The 12,353-nt window shown below is 44.2% G+C and overlaps 1 protein-coding gene across 2 annotated transcripts in view; it reads left to right on the forward strand.

Annotated features, from left to right (window-relative positions):
- Nucleotides 1-12,353, forward strand: part of LOC121875732 — a 39,814-nt gene that overhangs the window by 23,191 nt on the left and 4,270 nt on the right. The window contains exons 14-16 of one of the 2 annotated variants that reach the window (XM_042380387.1): nt 7,244-7,332; nt 8,028-11,429; nt 11,952-12,077. In XM_042380387.1, the coding sequence (XP_042236321.1) occupies nt 7,244-7,332; nt 8,028-11,429; nt 11,952-12,077 (3,617 nt within the window). The remainder of the gene's footprint in view (nt 1-7,243; nt 7,333-8,027; nt 11,430-11,951; nt 12,078-12,353) is intronic. The other variant, XM_042380386.1, reaches the window with a different exon arrangement.

Genomic DNA, 12,353 nt, shown 5'->3' on the forward strand with positions numbered 1-12,353 from the left:
TCGGAATAGTAGCCAGAGTAAGGATGCTAGGTAAACAAACACATGGCTGCCACATCTCACAAAATGCACCAGTCACTTTTTTTAGGTACTGTATAAGTGCAGGCGACTGTACATACGACTGATCAGGAATGGGTCGTAGTAGCGTTAGTGCGAGGCTGGCCATGCAATGTATCTGACTAAGTCCCTCACACGGACCGAAATATACTTCAAACATGAAGAGCGTGTGAGAGCATTTATAGCTTTGCTATACAATGTTTTATTTCATATAGACAAACACTATTTAACTTGGATACTTAACCATGGGCTGAGTCTGTGCTATATTCCCAACTTTAGAGAGAAAGAAAGGAAAAATTCTTTGTCAGTCAGTCAGTATTTCATTAAAAACGTCCAGACAGCAGTTAAAAACAACAACTGATGATACATTTACCCTGGTCCGTGACCTTAGATTTCGGTGTTGAATTATTGATGTTGAGTGCGTGTATGTGTGTGTGTGGGGGGGTTAGTGGACAGTGGTGGTATTATGGTCCCATGACCCACTTGGTGCCTGTCCTGCCTCAGTCTGCCCTCATTATGTCAGGGGAGGAGGTCACTCAAGGACTAGTGAGAGGCAAGGAGGGTGGTGGGGTGTCACGGGAATTATTCTTGTTTATGTTCTAACCCGTGTGTGATGATGGAAAGCAGTGTGAGAGAGAATCAATTTAAATAACAATTGTTGCACACACACACACACACGCAGCTAGGGCAAACTGGCTAGCTCTCGTCTGTGTGTGAATCCCGATTTTGTGTACATAATGACCAAACCTGCGATATTCCAGAGAATCGTAATCCTCGCCCTCTCCCTCGACCGTCTCAAACCTCTAAGCTTGACTAACTCAATAGGTCATGAGTCAAAGGTGAACATCATGAGGTCACTGGTACTAAATGTTCGTTCACGTCACAGGATGCAAGAGAGTGCCCAATAAACCAGCCCCCGTTTCTGGTATTTCGTAACGGAATGACGAGATATTGACCAAATTTACACAAGTATTATTATTACATACGGATTCAAAACCAGATTGTATTTGGTAATTCTGTTTTAAGGTCAAAATGCCAATGGTTGTAAGAGTGTTTATATTTATCTCAAGATGGGATGAGTGGATGTTGACCAGACATACTGTACTGTACACCAAGATTGGATAAGAGGATAGTAACCAGACTAACGTACAACAAGTGCAAGTTATGTCGTTCTAAAGTTGACTGCTGTTGTAGAATCAATGGTTTCCAAACAGTGAGACGGAAAGGTCGTTTAGGTGAGACCAGAAGTTTCGAAAATAAAGTATTAAAATTTTCGTAAAAGTCAGTCAAACTTATCCTCAACAAAATAAATGCAGTTTTTAATTAAATTCATGAATGATTAATATATCAAAATGCATGTAACTGTGAATATAAAGTTAATGGAATTTTTATTTTTATTTTTATTTTTAGCGGTGGGACCATATTATTATTATTATTATTATTATTATTTATTTTTTTTTTTTTTTACGTAAGACCCAAAAGTTTAAGAACCGTTGTTGGATATAGATCATGTAACTGGGTCACTCATATTACCACAAACTGACATATACAGGTAGTACTGCGCCCTGCTCAGTTTGGGCCACGACTTGGTAAGAGGGTGGACAAGTACTGGGCTGATTCGTTAATACAATATACAGTACATGTACAGTAATCACAATGAACTATCCACGTGAAGTAGTAAGTGGTCCTTAACCTGTCTGTAACCTTCAGGTCACAGAGTAAAAACAGCATTCCTTAAGCTGTGTTAACTATGATAATGGGGAGACACTCGGAAATTTTTTACCATTTGATTCTTATCTTTAATCATTTTGTATATCTTCTTTTTTTTATTTTGTTTTTCGTTAATTTTATTTGTGTGTTTTTATTGTTAATATATTGATTAATATATCGTTTCGGTTGTTTATTATTTTTTATTATTTAGAAGTTAAGCCTTTGAAGGGCCAGATACAGGGGTTTCCTAGTCGTAAATACAAAACTGTAATCTATGTTTGTAGCTTTTGCCCATTTTCACCATATCTACAGTAAATGGCCGCCACAAATCCTGCTGGCTTAGTTTTCCTCTTTTGACGTCATGGGTGTTAACAAAATTCTAGGCGCGTAATATATTGGGTCATCAGCTGAGGAATGTAAACAAACAAGTGATGCGCAGACAACTTCTTTGTATTTAACTGCGCATGGTGTCGTCACTAATGGCGGGTGAAAATTGGTCCACAATACTCGAAGGGTTTTCTCAGGAATATTCTTCGTGAGTGAAGATCTATGAAAGAATTTGCCAAGTCGACATGAAATATATCACAAAAATAACGTTAAAAAGGTAGGATTCGTAATTACATCGAAATTTTATACCTTGACCTTTCCTGCCCATCCCCTCCTCCTCCTCGCGGGCAAATTCTAAAAATTTTCCTCCTCTTTTTCCCCCCTACACTCCTGTCCGACCCCTCACCTTCCCCATTTCCTCCTCCATCTCACCTCTCCTGCCCCTTCCACCTCCTTCATCTCCTCCTGCCCATACTCGACCTTGCAGCAGTTATTCGAGGAACTGGAAAATGACAATATTACCGGGTGTGTTAGGCGACTCTGGCAAGGAGGTTCTCGTTACGTGTGAAGAACTTAAAGCTGGAGAATAATTGACACGAGTGGATGGACATGGAGTTGTTTACCTCTCTCTCTCTCTCTCTCTCCTCGTCCCTTAGCTACAGCTGTGCGACTCTGGTATTTAGGGTTGGGTAGATTAGCCTGTTTATACCTACAGTGGATTCTATACCTTTCATAATACACTCGCAGCCACAACAGTACACTTACCTATACCCCCACCAGTACACTTACCTACACACATACACACCAGTACACTTACCCCTACACACATACACACCAGTATACTTACCTACCATACACCCAAACATGCCAGTACACATGTAAAATACACCCACACCACTACAGCCACCTAGCGTACGGCTACAATCACACACTTACAATATAAATACTCCCAGGCTATGCATTGCCACTGTTTAAAAGTCCCAAGTTTCCCGGAGAGACAAGAGGATACAGTAGTGTGGGTGAGTGAGTCAGGGAGAAGGCTGGGCAGTGAATTAGCAAAGAGGAGGGTTTGGTGAGCATCTGGTGAACGTTGGGGTAGTGTTACTGGGCTGACGAGTTGCGACAACACACACACACACTTCTGTTAGAGTCGTCTGGTGGGAGAGCTGTTGCGAAACGTTGGTTAGGACGCATCGCTCAGCTGTCGCTACACCTAGTGGTGAATTAATTACTCCCTGTATATTGTCATGTCCTTGAATTTGTTGCAGTTGTGCTGATCAATTTCCAAAACTTTGACCAGTCTGCGTGTAACATATGGCAGGTGAATAGTTCATCACTTGCCGTTTTAAAATTCGATATCTTGTTTTGTCTTGGAATCTGACCGTGGACACACATGTTGGACACAATAATACTCTTACGGCTGGCTATCCTTATGTAAACTTGTAATACATCTGGAATATTTTACGTTTTATGGCAAATACGTATACTTTTGTCATTTATGTTCCGAATATTTGTTACTTTTACTTTTTTACTTTACTTTAATCCTCTTCACCACTGATCGAGCCGATCGCTTGGGCGATCGGTACGTCTCTAGTACCCACTGTTGGCAAGTACTGGGCATGCACTGGCTCCTGAATGTATCTGAACCTGCTCCAGTACTTGTCAAGTCTGGTCTTGAAAGAGCTCACACTCGGTGCCGTCACAACACTCTCTGGCAGATTGTTCCAAGAGTTCACAACTCTCACACCGAAAAAGTTACCCCTCACAGTTTTCTGGGCTTGCGGTATCTTCAACCTTGAGCTGGGGCCCTTGTGGGGCGAGCGTCCGCCAGCTCCAGGCAAGGACATTCGACTGAGTAGTGCCCTTTGATATGTTTATACACCTCAATTATGTCCCCTGCTTGTCTGTAGTATAAGCTAGGCAATTTCAGGTGCTCTAATCTCAGGGTAGCTGAGGTGCCGTAGTGCAGGCACTAGTTTGGTGGACCTCCTTTGGACATTATCAATCAGTCCCTAGCATATCTCGGGAACCAGACGGGGTGACAGTACTCCCGACGGGGAAGCACTTCACCCTTGAAGATCGTTACGAGGGACGGACCGTCTAGGTAGCTGAACGACCTTCTTAAAAAGACCTAATAATTTTGTTGACTTATTCTCCTTCTTCTTGCAATGGCCCGAGAACTTCAGCTCATTGCCAACGTACGCACCTAGGTCCTTTTCACATTGTCTCATTTAATGCAATTTTTCGTCCCGTTGGGACATATAATACGCCTCCTTACCGTTGGTACATCCCAGGTGCATCCTCTTACACTTCGTGACATTGAATCTTAGCAGCCATTCCTCCGACCCTTCTTGAAGTTCAAAGAGATCCTTCTGCAGTTCTTCACAGTCTGCTTGGTTCTTAATTTCCCGAAATAACTTGGCGTCATCCGCAAACATTTGTATGGAGGAATGTACAGCGTCAGGCATGTCATTTAAGAAGCAAACTAACAACAGCTTGTCCAATACACTGCCCTGTGGTACCCCGCTTGTGACGGGTACACATGATGATTCCGTGCCATTAATCACCACACACTGCTTGCAGTCATGGAGAAAGTCTCCGATCCACGCTAGGACATTTTCCCTAATCCCGTACCCTTCCAGTTTATTTTTCAGCCTTTCATGAGGTACACTGTCGAAAGTCTTGGCAAAATCTAGGTATACATTGTCGATATTACCTCCCGGTTCCAGAATTTGGGTCCAAATATCCAGTACCTTGAGTAATTTTGTTAAGCAGGAGCGCCCCGGCATAAAACCGTGTTGGCAATCCTTTACAAGGTTGTTTCGTAGTAGATGTTCCATCATGGCATCTCTTATAATGCTCTCAAATACTTTACATACGATGCTGTTCAGGCTCACCGGTCTATAGTTATTCGTGGAGCCACTAGCTTGCCCGTTACTGCCTCCTGTTGTATACTTGAAACAACTATAAAACTGGACGTCCAGACGGAGAGAATTCATCTAGAACACCATTAAGTGATTCATTGTTAATTTGAGTGAAGAAATTGTGTTTAAAGGTTGAATAGAGATGAGTGCCCTAGGGTGTGGTGTGACAGCCTACAGTGTTTTTAGTGGTAAGTGACGCCACATATGACCACCACTGGTGTATGTTAATACAAATACGAGGCTGAGTAATACTCGGTGTGGGTAGAGGTTCATCCGGTGAGCTGGCCCAGAGCTTCTCAGAAGCGACGCAACTCCAGAATATAAATACGGGCAGCCCAAGAGTCTCCCCTCACTCTGGGTCAGCCCGCCGCGGCCCCCACATCACCACGCCCACATGCACGCCTCACCGAGCCACGCCCCTTTCATTTTAAAGCCTTAGAAAATTTGTGCCAGAACTTAAGCAAAGGAAACAGTTTTAGTTATTTTCAAAGACATTTGAGCCAAAAGTTTGAGAAGTGTTGTGTGAAACGGAGTGCCGTCGGGAAGGTATCTCACCAGTGTAGTGTATCTTCATCATGACTCTGTCGGGCAGTGCTAGGCGGAGGGTAATGGCTATGGTGGCAGTTATCTTGACACTCTCCACCGTCTCCGGGGCTCCAGGTAAGTCGTCCACTGCTCCATATTCCCCTTACCTATAACAGTTACTCTGAGATATGAATTTAGACCAGCGTCCCCGTTCACAGAGATTTATTGTGCCCCCTGACTGTCATGGTGGTTATTGAACACTTCTAGTTAAAGTAGAGTTTCCGTGTATTTTTCATTCAATGCTGGGGACTATTTTTTGTGCTTTGGCGTAAGTTAGCTAATTTGATGCGTTCGTAAACCAGCAAATAGAAAACCTCATCATACGAACGCCCAGTCCACAGGTTTGTTACGAGTTAATTCTTTCCCCCTTTTTGTTGCTGTCGTTATAATGAGTTAGTTAATACTTCATGTGACCAGAAGTGCTAAGCTGTTTTTGGTGATCTGTGTTTTATGTGACCTGTTTTGTTGACCTAGTAATTCGCGAATCCTTATTTTACGTGACCTTAGGATTTGTTGACCCCGTGTAGAGTGTAAATACGTTTGTGTGACCTCACTTGTTGACTCCATGAAGAGTAAATTTATATGACATGGTTTGATGTTTGTTAATAGTAACAAGTGTGTGTTTGTGTGATTCACTGTTTGTATGGCTAATTGTTGATGTAACATGGTGTGCTGATGGCTCATTGTGTCTGTTGTTATTGTGATTTTAACTCAGTAGTGTTCACCTCAGTGTGGTGTTAACTCTGTGACATTTAGTGTGGAGTGTTAACCCTAACTCAGTGTGGTGTGAAACTAGTTAGGTGTGTTAACCTGGTATGGTATAAACTTTAATGTGGTGTTAGGATGGTGTTCACTTAGTGCGGTGTTAGGATGGTGTTCACTTAGTGCGGTGTTAGGATGGTGTTCACTTAGTGCGGTGTTAGGATGGTGTTCACTTAGTGCGGTGTTAGGATGGTGTTCACTTAGTACGGTGTTAGGATGGTATTCACTTAGTGTGGTGTTAGGATGGTGTTCACTTAGTGTGGTGTTAGGATGGTGTTCACTTAGTGTGGTGTTAGGATGGTGTTCACTTAGTGTGGTGTTAGGATGGTGTTCACTTAGTACGGTGTTAGGATGGTGTTCACTTAGTGCGGTGTTAGGATGGTGTTCACTGGATGGTATTCACTTAGTGTGGTGTTAGGATGGTATTCACTTAGTGTGGTGTTAGGATGGTGTTCACTTAGTGTGGTGATAGGATGGTATTCACTTAGTGTGGTGTTAGGATGGTGTTCACTTAGTGTGGTGTTAGGATGGTATTCACTTAGTGTGGTGTTAAGATGGTGTTCACTTAGTGTTGTGTTAGGATGGTGTTCACTTAGTGTGGTGTTAGGATGGTGTTCACTTAGTGCGGTGTTAGGATGGTGTTCACTTAGTGTTGTGTTAGGATGGTGTTCACTTAGTGTGGTGTTAGGATGGTGTTCTCTTAGTGTGGTGTTAGGATGGTGTTCACTTAGCGTGGTGTTAGGATGGTGTTCAGTTTGTGTGGTGTTCGGATGGTGTTCACTTAGTGTGGTGTGAGGATGGTGTTCACTTAGTGTGGTGTGAGGATGGTGTTCACTTAGTGTTATATCAATATTGTGTTAACTCATCATGGTGTCTGACAGGTGCAGACCACGAGGTAGAGAAGGTGAGGGACCCACACGTGGTCCAGTACGTGCTGGGGCCCTCCATGGAGGTCTCTCAGGGACGCAAGGTCAGTATCACTTGGCAACACAGTTTATACAGACTCATAGTCAACTCTTAACACACTTTTCAGTCATAGGTCAACACTTGGCAACACTCTACATCCAGGAATTCAGACCATCGCTTGGCAATAATGTTTACGCAAGATCTTACAGTAGATCAACAGTTGGCAACACTTTTTACCCATGTTCATTCGTAATAAAAGCCTCGCATCATGATGGTATACAGTGAGCAGGAGAGCTTACTGTTGTGGCAGAAAGAGGTGTTCCTCAAAGAGACTCTTGTGCCCGTGGTGACCTCATATTAAAACCAGCATATACTGTATATGAGAACAAGTGTGACTTTATTCTTCACTGTGTAGGTCATTTAGAATACTCCACTAACACCATATTGATGCAAACAATAAAACAGTCAAGTTACTGTTATTCCTATACCTTTAAGGGTTTTGTTACACCTTGTCTTTATAAGGAGTTTGTTGCATTATATAACAGTATATAATATTAATATTATAATTGCAAAAAATATATTTTTTCTTTAACAAGACAATCGTTAATTGTACCAAAAATACCTAACTTGGTCTGTCTGTACAGTAGTAGTTATATTATTCCGAAGGTTTTGTAGATGGACATGGAAGACATTATATAGTTTAGTGGTGACCCCATATTGCTGCCCATGTTTTGTTTTAACATTGTATATTATCACAAGCAGCGGCAGGCCCCATACCCCTCCTACAAAGGATGCTACTCCTGCACCCTCGGTGGGCTGGGTTCCTCAAGCTACGGCAGCAGCAGCAGCTATAGTTCAGGGTCCTATGGCGGAATGGACAGCCTGGGCATGATGGGTCCTGTAGATGTTCCCCACACATCTTCCCGCCAGGAAGTCCGCAGTCAGCAGCAATTCGTTAACGGCCAACCAGTCTACGAACTGCACCATGAGCGTCGCTTCCAAGATGGGCAGCTTGTTCACGACCAGAAGACGGAGAAAGACGAAAATGATCTGGGTTTCTCGCCTCAGCCAGTGAGCGGTTACTCTGGCAGTCAGGTCTCTTCCAGTGGTAGTAGTTACACCAAATCTGGAGCAAGTCGGTATACCCAGCCTGGCTATGGTGATGAGTTAGAAGGGTCTTACGTCCAAAGTCAAAGTCTTGGTTCCACTGGATATGGCTCTGACGATGCACCTCATGATTCATCTTCTGATTTTAACTCTGAGATGGCTCGTATGCGGGAGCAGTTGAGGCGTCAGATGATGTCCTATGGATCACGTCAACCTGCGTATCACCGTAGTGAGGTACACTCCCAGGCCCGGTATGTAAATGGTCGGCCAGTCTACGTCAAGAACGTTGAGAGAAAATATAAAGATGGGCAACTGGTACACAACCGCACCGAGGAGAAAGGTCCAGATGATCTTGGCACAAGAAACATCGTCGGAGAGCATAACTCTGCAGGGCCTGTAGGAGACAGTCATTCTGGTGGTTATTACGAACATCGTCAAGAGCACCAAGAACATTCCTCCATTTCATCCAGAGACAACCAGAACACTTATCCGAGGTATCGACCGGGCTATTCCTCAGAGTCACAGGGACGCCACCAATACTCTTCATACCCCTCATACAGACCATCATCCTCGACACAGTATACTCAAGAAACAAGAGATTCATCAACCTCCTACAGGCCAAGTTATGATAGTTCTTCAAGGCGATACTCTGAGGATTCAAGAGCATCTTCGTCACCCACTTCCTATCCGTCCCACAGACAAACTTATGGAAGTTCCTCAACACAGTATTCTGGGGAGTCGGAGTCGAGAGAAACAGCTCCCTCTTCTCCATATAGACCAACTTCAGGAGTGTCTTATACCTCACACCAACCAGTTCCAGGAAGTTCAACACAATATACTGAGCAATCTAGAGAATCTTCATCATCACATTCGTATCCTTCCTACAGCTCTGGAAGTTCCTTAACACAGTATTCAGGAGACTCGAGGGAAACTTCATCTTCCTCTCCTCCATATAGACCAACTTCAGGAAGTTCAACACAATATACTGAGCAATCTAGAGACTCTTCCTCATCACATTCTTATCCTTCTTACAGCTCTGGAAGTTCCTTAACACAGCATTCAGAAGACTCGAGGGAAACTTCACCTTCCTCTCCTTCGTACAGGCCAACTCCAGGGAGATCTCATACTTCATATACACCACCCTCAGGTTACTCACCACGAAATACTGGAGACTCGCCAAATCCCAGACCAGCTTCTGGAAGGTCTTCAACAAGGTATACTGAAGAGTCACAGGAAACTTCAACCTCGTATCCTTATAGACTAGCTTCTGGAAGTTCCGAGTCTAGACAACCTTCCCCTTCATACCCCTCCAACAGACAATCTTCTGGAAGTTCTTCATCACACTACTCCGAAGATTCCCGCGAGTCCACTTCATCACATATGGATGTATCTCAGACAAGACGCATTAGCGGTCATAGGGGTTCAAAGGCTTCTCCTGATGACCTCGGTGACTTAGAAAGAACATTGGTACAACAAAGTGCTAGAAATCCCAATCCAGGTCAGTCCATTACACAGATTACACAAGAGAGGTCCGAGTCCTCACACAGGGAGTCAGGTGGGTACAGACAGCCCTACAGACCAAGTCCTACAGGAGGTTACAGTCACATGCAGTCGGAAATCTCAGACGAGCGAAACAGTGCTTATGACAGTAGAAGGGCCGAGACCTCTAGGAGCTCCTCGCCCAGGCTACCACACACTTCTGGTTCCAGGGATAGAGCTCACACTGTGACCTTTGACCTGTCTTCATCAGATTCAGAGGCGTCCCTTACTGACCAGTTATTAGGTACCAGCCATGGTGGGCGACGTCATGACACCCAGGAGGAAGAGCATCATTCTTCTCTGTACGAGTCTCAGCATTCAGATGATGACAGTATCCACAGTTATGGGCAACAGCAGCAAGTGGGTATTCCAGGAGCGATAATTGGACCAGTGTCTAGTGACGATGATGGCGACGATGATAACAACAAAGAGCGCTATGACATCAGCCCTCATGAAGATGGCTATGTATATGAAATTCCATCCGTTGATAACGAAATGGATTCTGCTTTCTTGCCTCGAGTTGACATCGAAGTTGATAGTAGTGACTTCAGCCAAGATTATGAGGATGACTCATACAATTCGCGTGTTGATGAATCCTCCGACCTTTTCCATACGCGTGCTGATGAATCATCTGGTCTGTATAACTCGCATGATGATGGATTATCGGGTCACGATCAGCGAGGGCCTTACTCAGGCTACTCCAGTTCATCGCGCTACTACAACAGCACCCACACTAGACAAGGTGACCTCATTGGTCAGGCTACCCCCTCAGTTTCCCACACCCGTTATGATAATTCAAGGGCATCAGTCGCTGATGAAACCAGAAATACCTACCCAGGATCTGTAGGCTCTAGTTATCACCACTACAATGAAAGCCGTAGACACTCCTCAGTCGTAAGAGATCAGCAGCCGCTAGAGCCACTCGCTGGATCATTATCAGGTTCTTCATCAACAGCATGCACAGAGTCAGAGGGTTGTGTAATCGTTGGCTCCCCGCTGATAGGTTCTCAGCGCTCCGAGATTCGCACTACCAAGAAGTACCTCAATGGACGCCTTGTGGGGGTCACCCATCACGAGCGGCAGTATGAAAATGGGGAACTAATTCACGAGAACAATACAGATCACGGTGGTGACGAGTTGATCGGTATGGACCTGAGTGCTTATGGTGATGACCAACTGGAACTGATGCAAGGCAGCTACCATCCTGGGAGTTACTCTCAGCAACACGAGGTTAAACAGGAAAAGAAGTTCGTGAATGGCGAACAAGTGTACGATCTGCACCATGAGCGCCGCTTTGAGGATGGCCATCTTGTTCATGAGAACCGGACGGAGAAGGACGAGGATGATTTTGGTGTTGGAAGACTAAGCGAGGGTCGCCTGGGCGTGTCTTACCTGGACAACCAGGTGGCCAGTGACTCCAGGCACGAGGTGACACAGTCGCAGCATCTTCAACAGCAGGTGACTTCTGGCCGGGTCGCAGGAGGTGGTGTAGGCCGCTCCACTCAGACACATCAGGTGGGTCATGTGTTTCACTATCTAATCTTCAAGCATTTCATAGATAGATTCTAAATTTTAAGATCTAAGAAAATATTTCTTAGTGGTGTTAATGTTAATTATGACAAGTAAAAGTATTTTTTAAAATAATGTTATCAACTTGAAATTTTGTCATAGGTGCTTCATCAGCTCCCTGGCTTGGTTACGAGTGACTAACCAGCCATACCTAATGCTGGTGTTCCATGTGACGCATTTAGTGTATAAAGTCTAGTATATAAACTTGTAAAACCATGGACAGTGTACCCACAAAATATGCCATTTTGTCTCTTCTTCAGTGGTTAGATGTGGTATATCTGTGGCAATGGTGGTAGTGGGGATAGTTGTTTACAGGGAGTGGTGGTGCAGATGATAGTGATTGCACAGTGCATTGATGGTGGTGTGGGTGGTAGTACTATGGTATATTGGTGGTATTTTGGATGGTATGCCAATTGTATGGTGGTGGTGGTGCTAGCACATTGAACTCATTCCTGTACCTCGCTGCAGGTGTCTGGAACTGGACGGGTGTCAGTGGTTCCTCAGTACACGCGCCGTCGTTACGAGACACGTCGCCAGCAGGAATATGTTGACGGACTCCCAGTGTACGACCTTCACCACGAGCGTCGCTTCCATGTGAGTTACACCCCCTCCTCCCTCCACCATGTTGAACCTCACCCCATGATTGTTAATTAAGAAACACCTTTCTCTTGACTCGTAAAATTGAGAACCTTGATTGTTTCTTTAAACTTAGAGTGTACTTGAAATACCTCATTGTTAACTTAGCGAACACTGGCCTCTTGACTGTTGATTTAGTGACTGCTGAATGATTGACTTTTATACAGTTAATTTATAAGTTCTCTTATAAAAAGAGAGAGAGAGAGAGTGTGTATGTGTGCGTACAATAAGGTA

The sequence above is a fragment of the Homarus americanus genome, unplaced genomic scaffold (genome assembly GCF_018991925.1).
Source record: "Homarus americanus isolate GMGI-L3 unplaced genomic scaffold, GMGI_Hamer_2.0 scaffold22250, whole genome shotgun sequence".
Classification (NCBI taxonomy): domain Eukaryota; kingdom Metazoa; phylum Arthropoda; class Malacostraca; order Decapoda; family Nephropidae; genus Homarus; species Homarus americanus.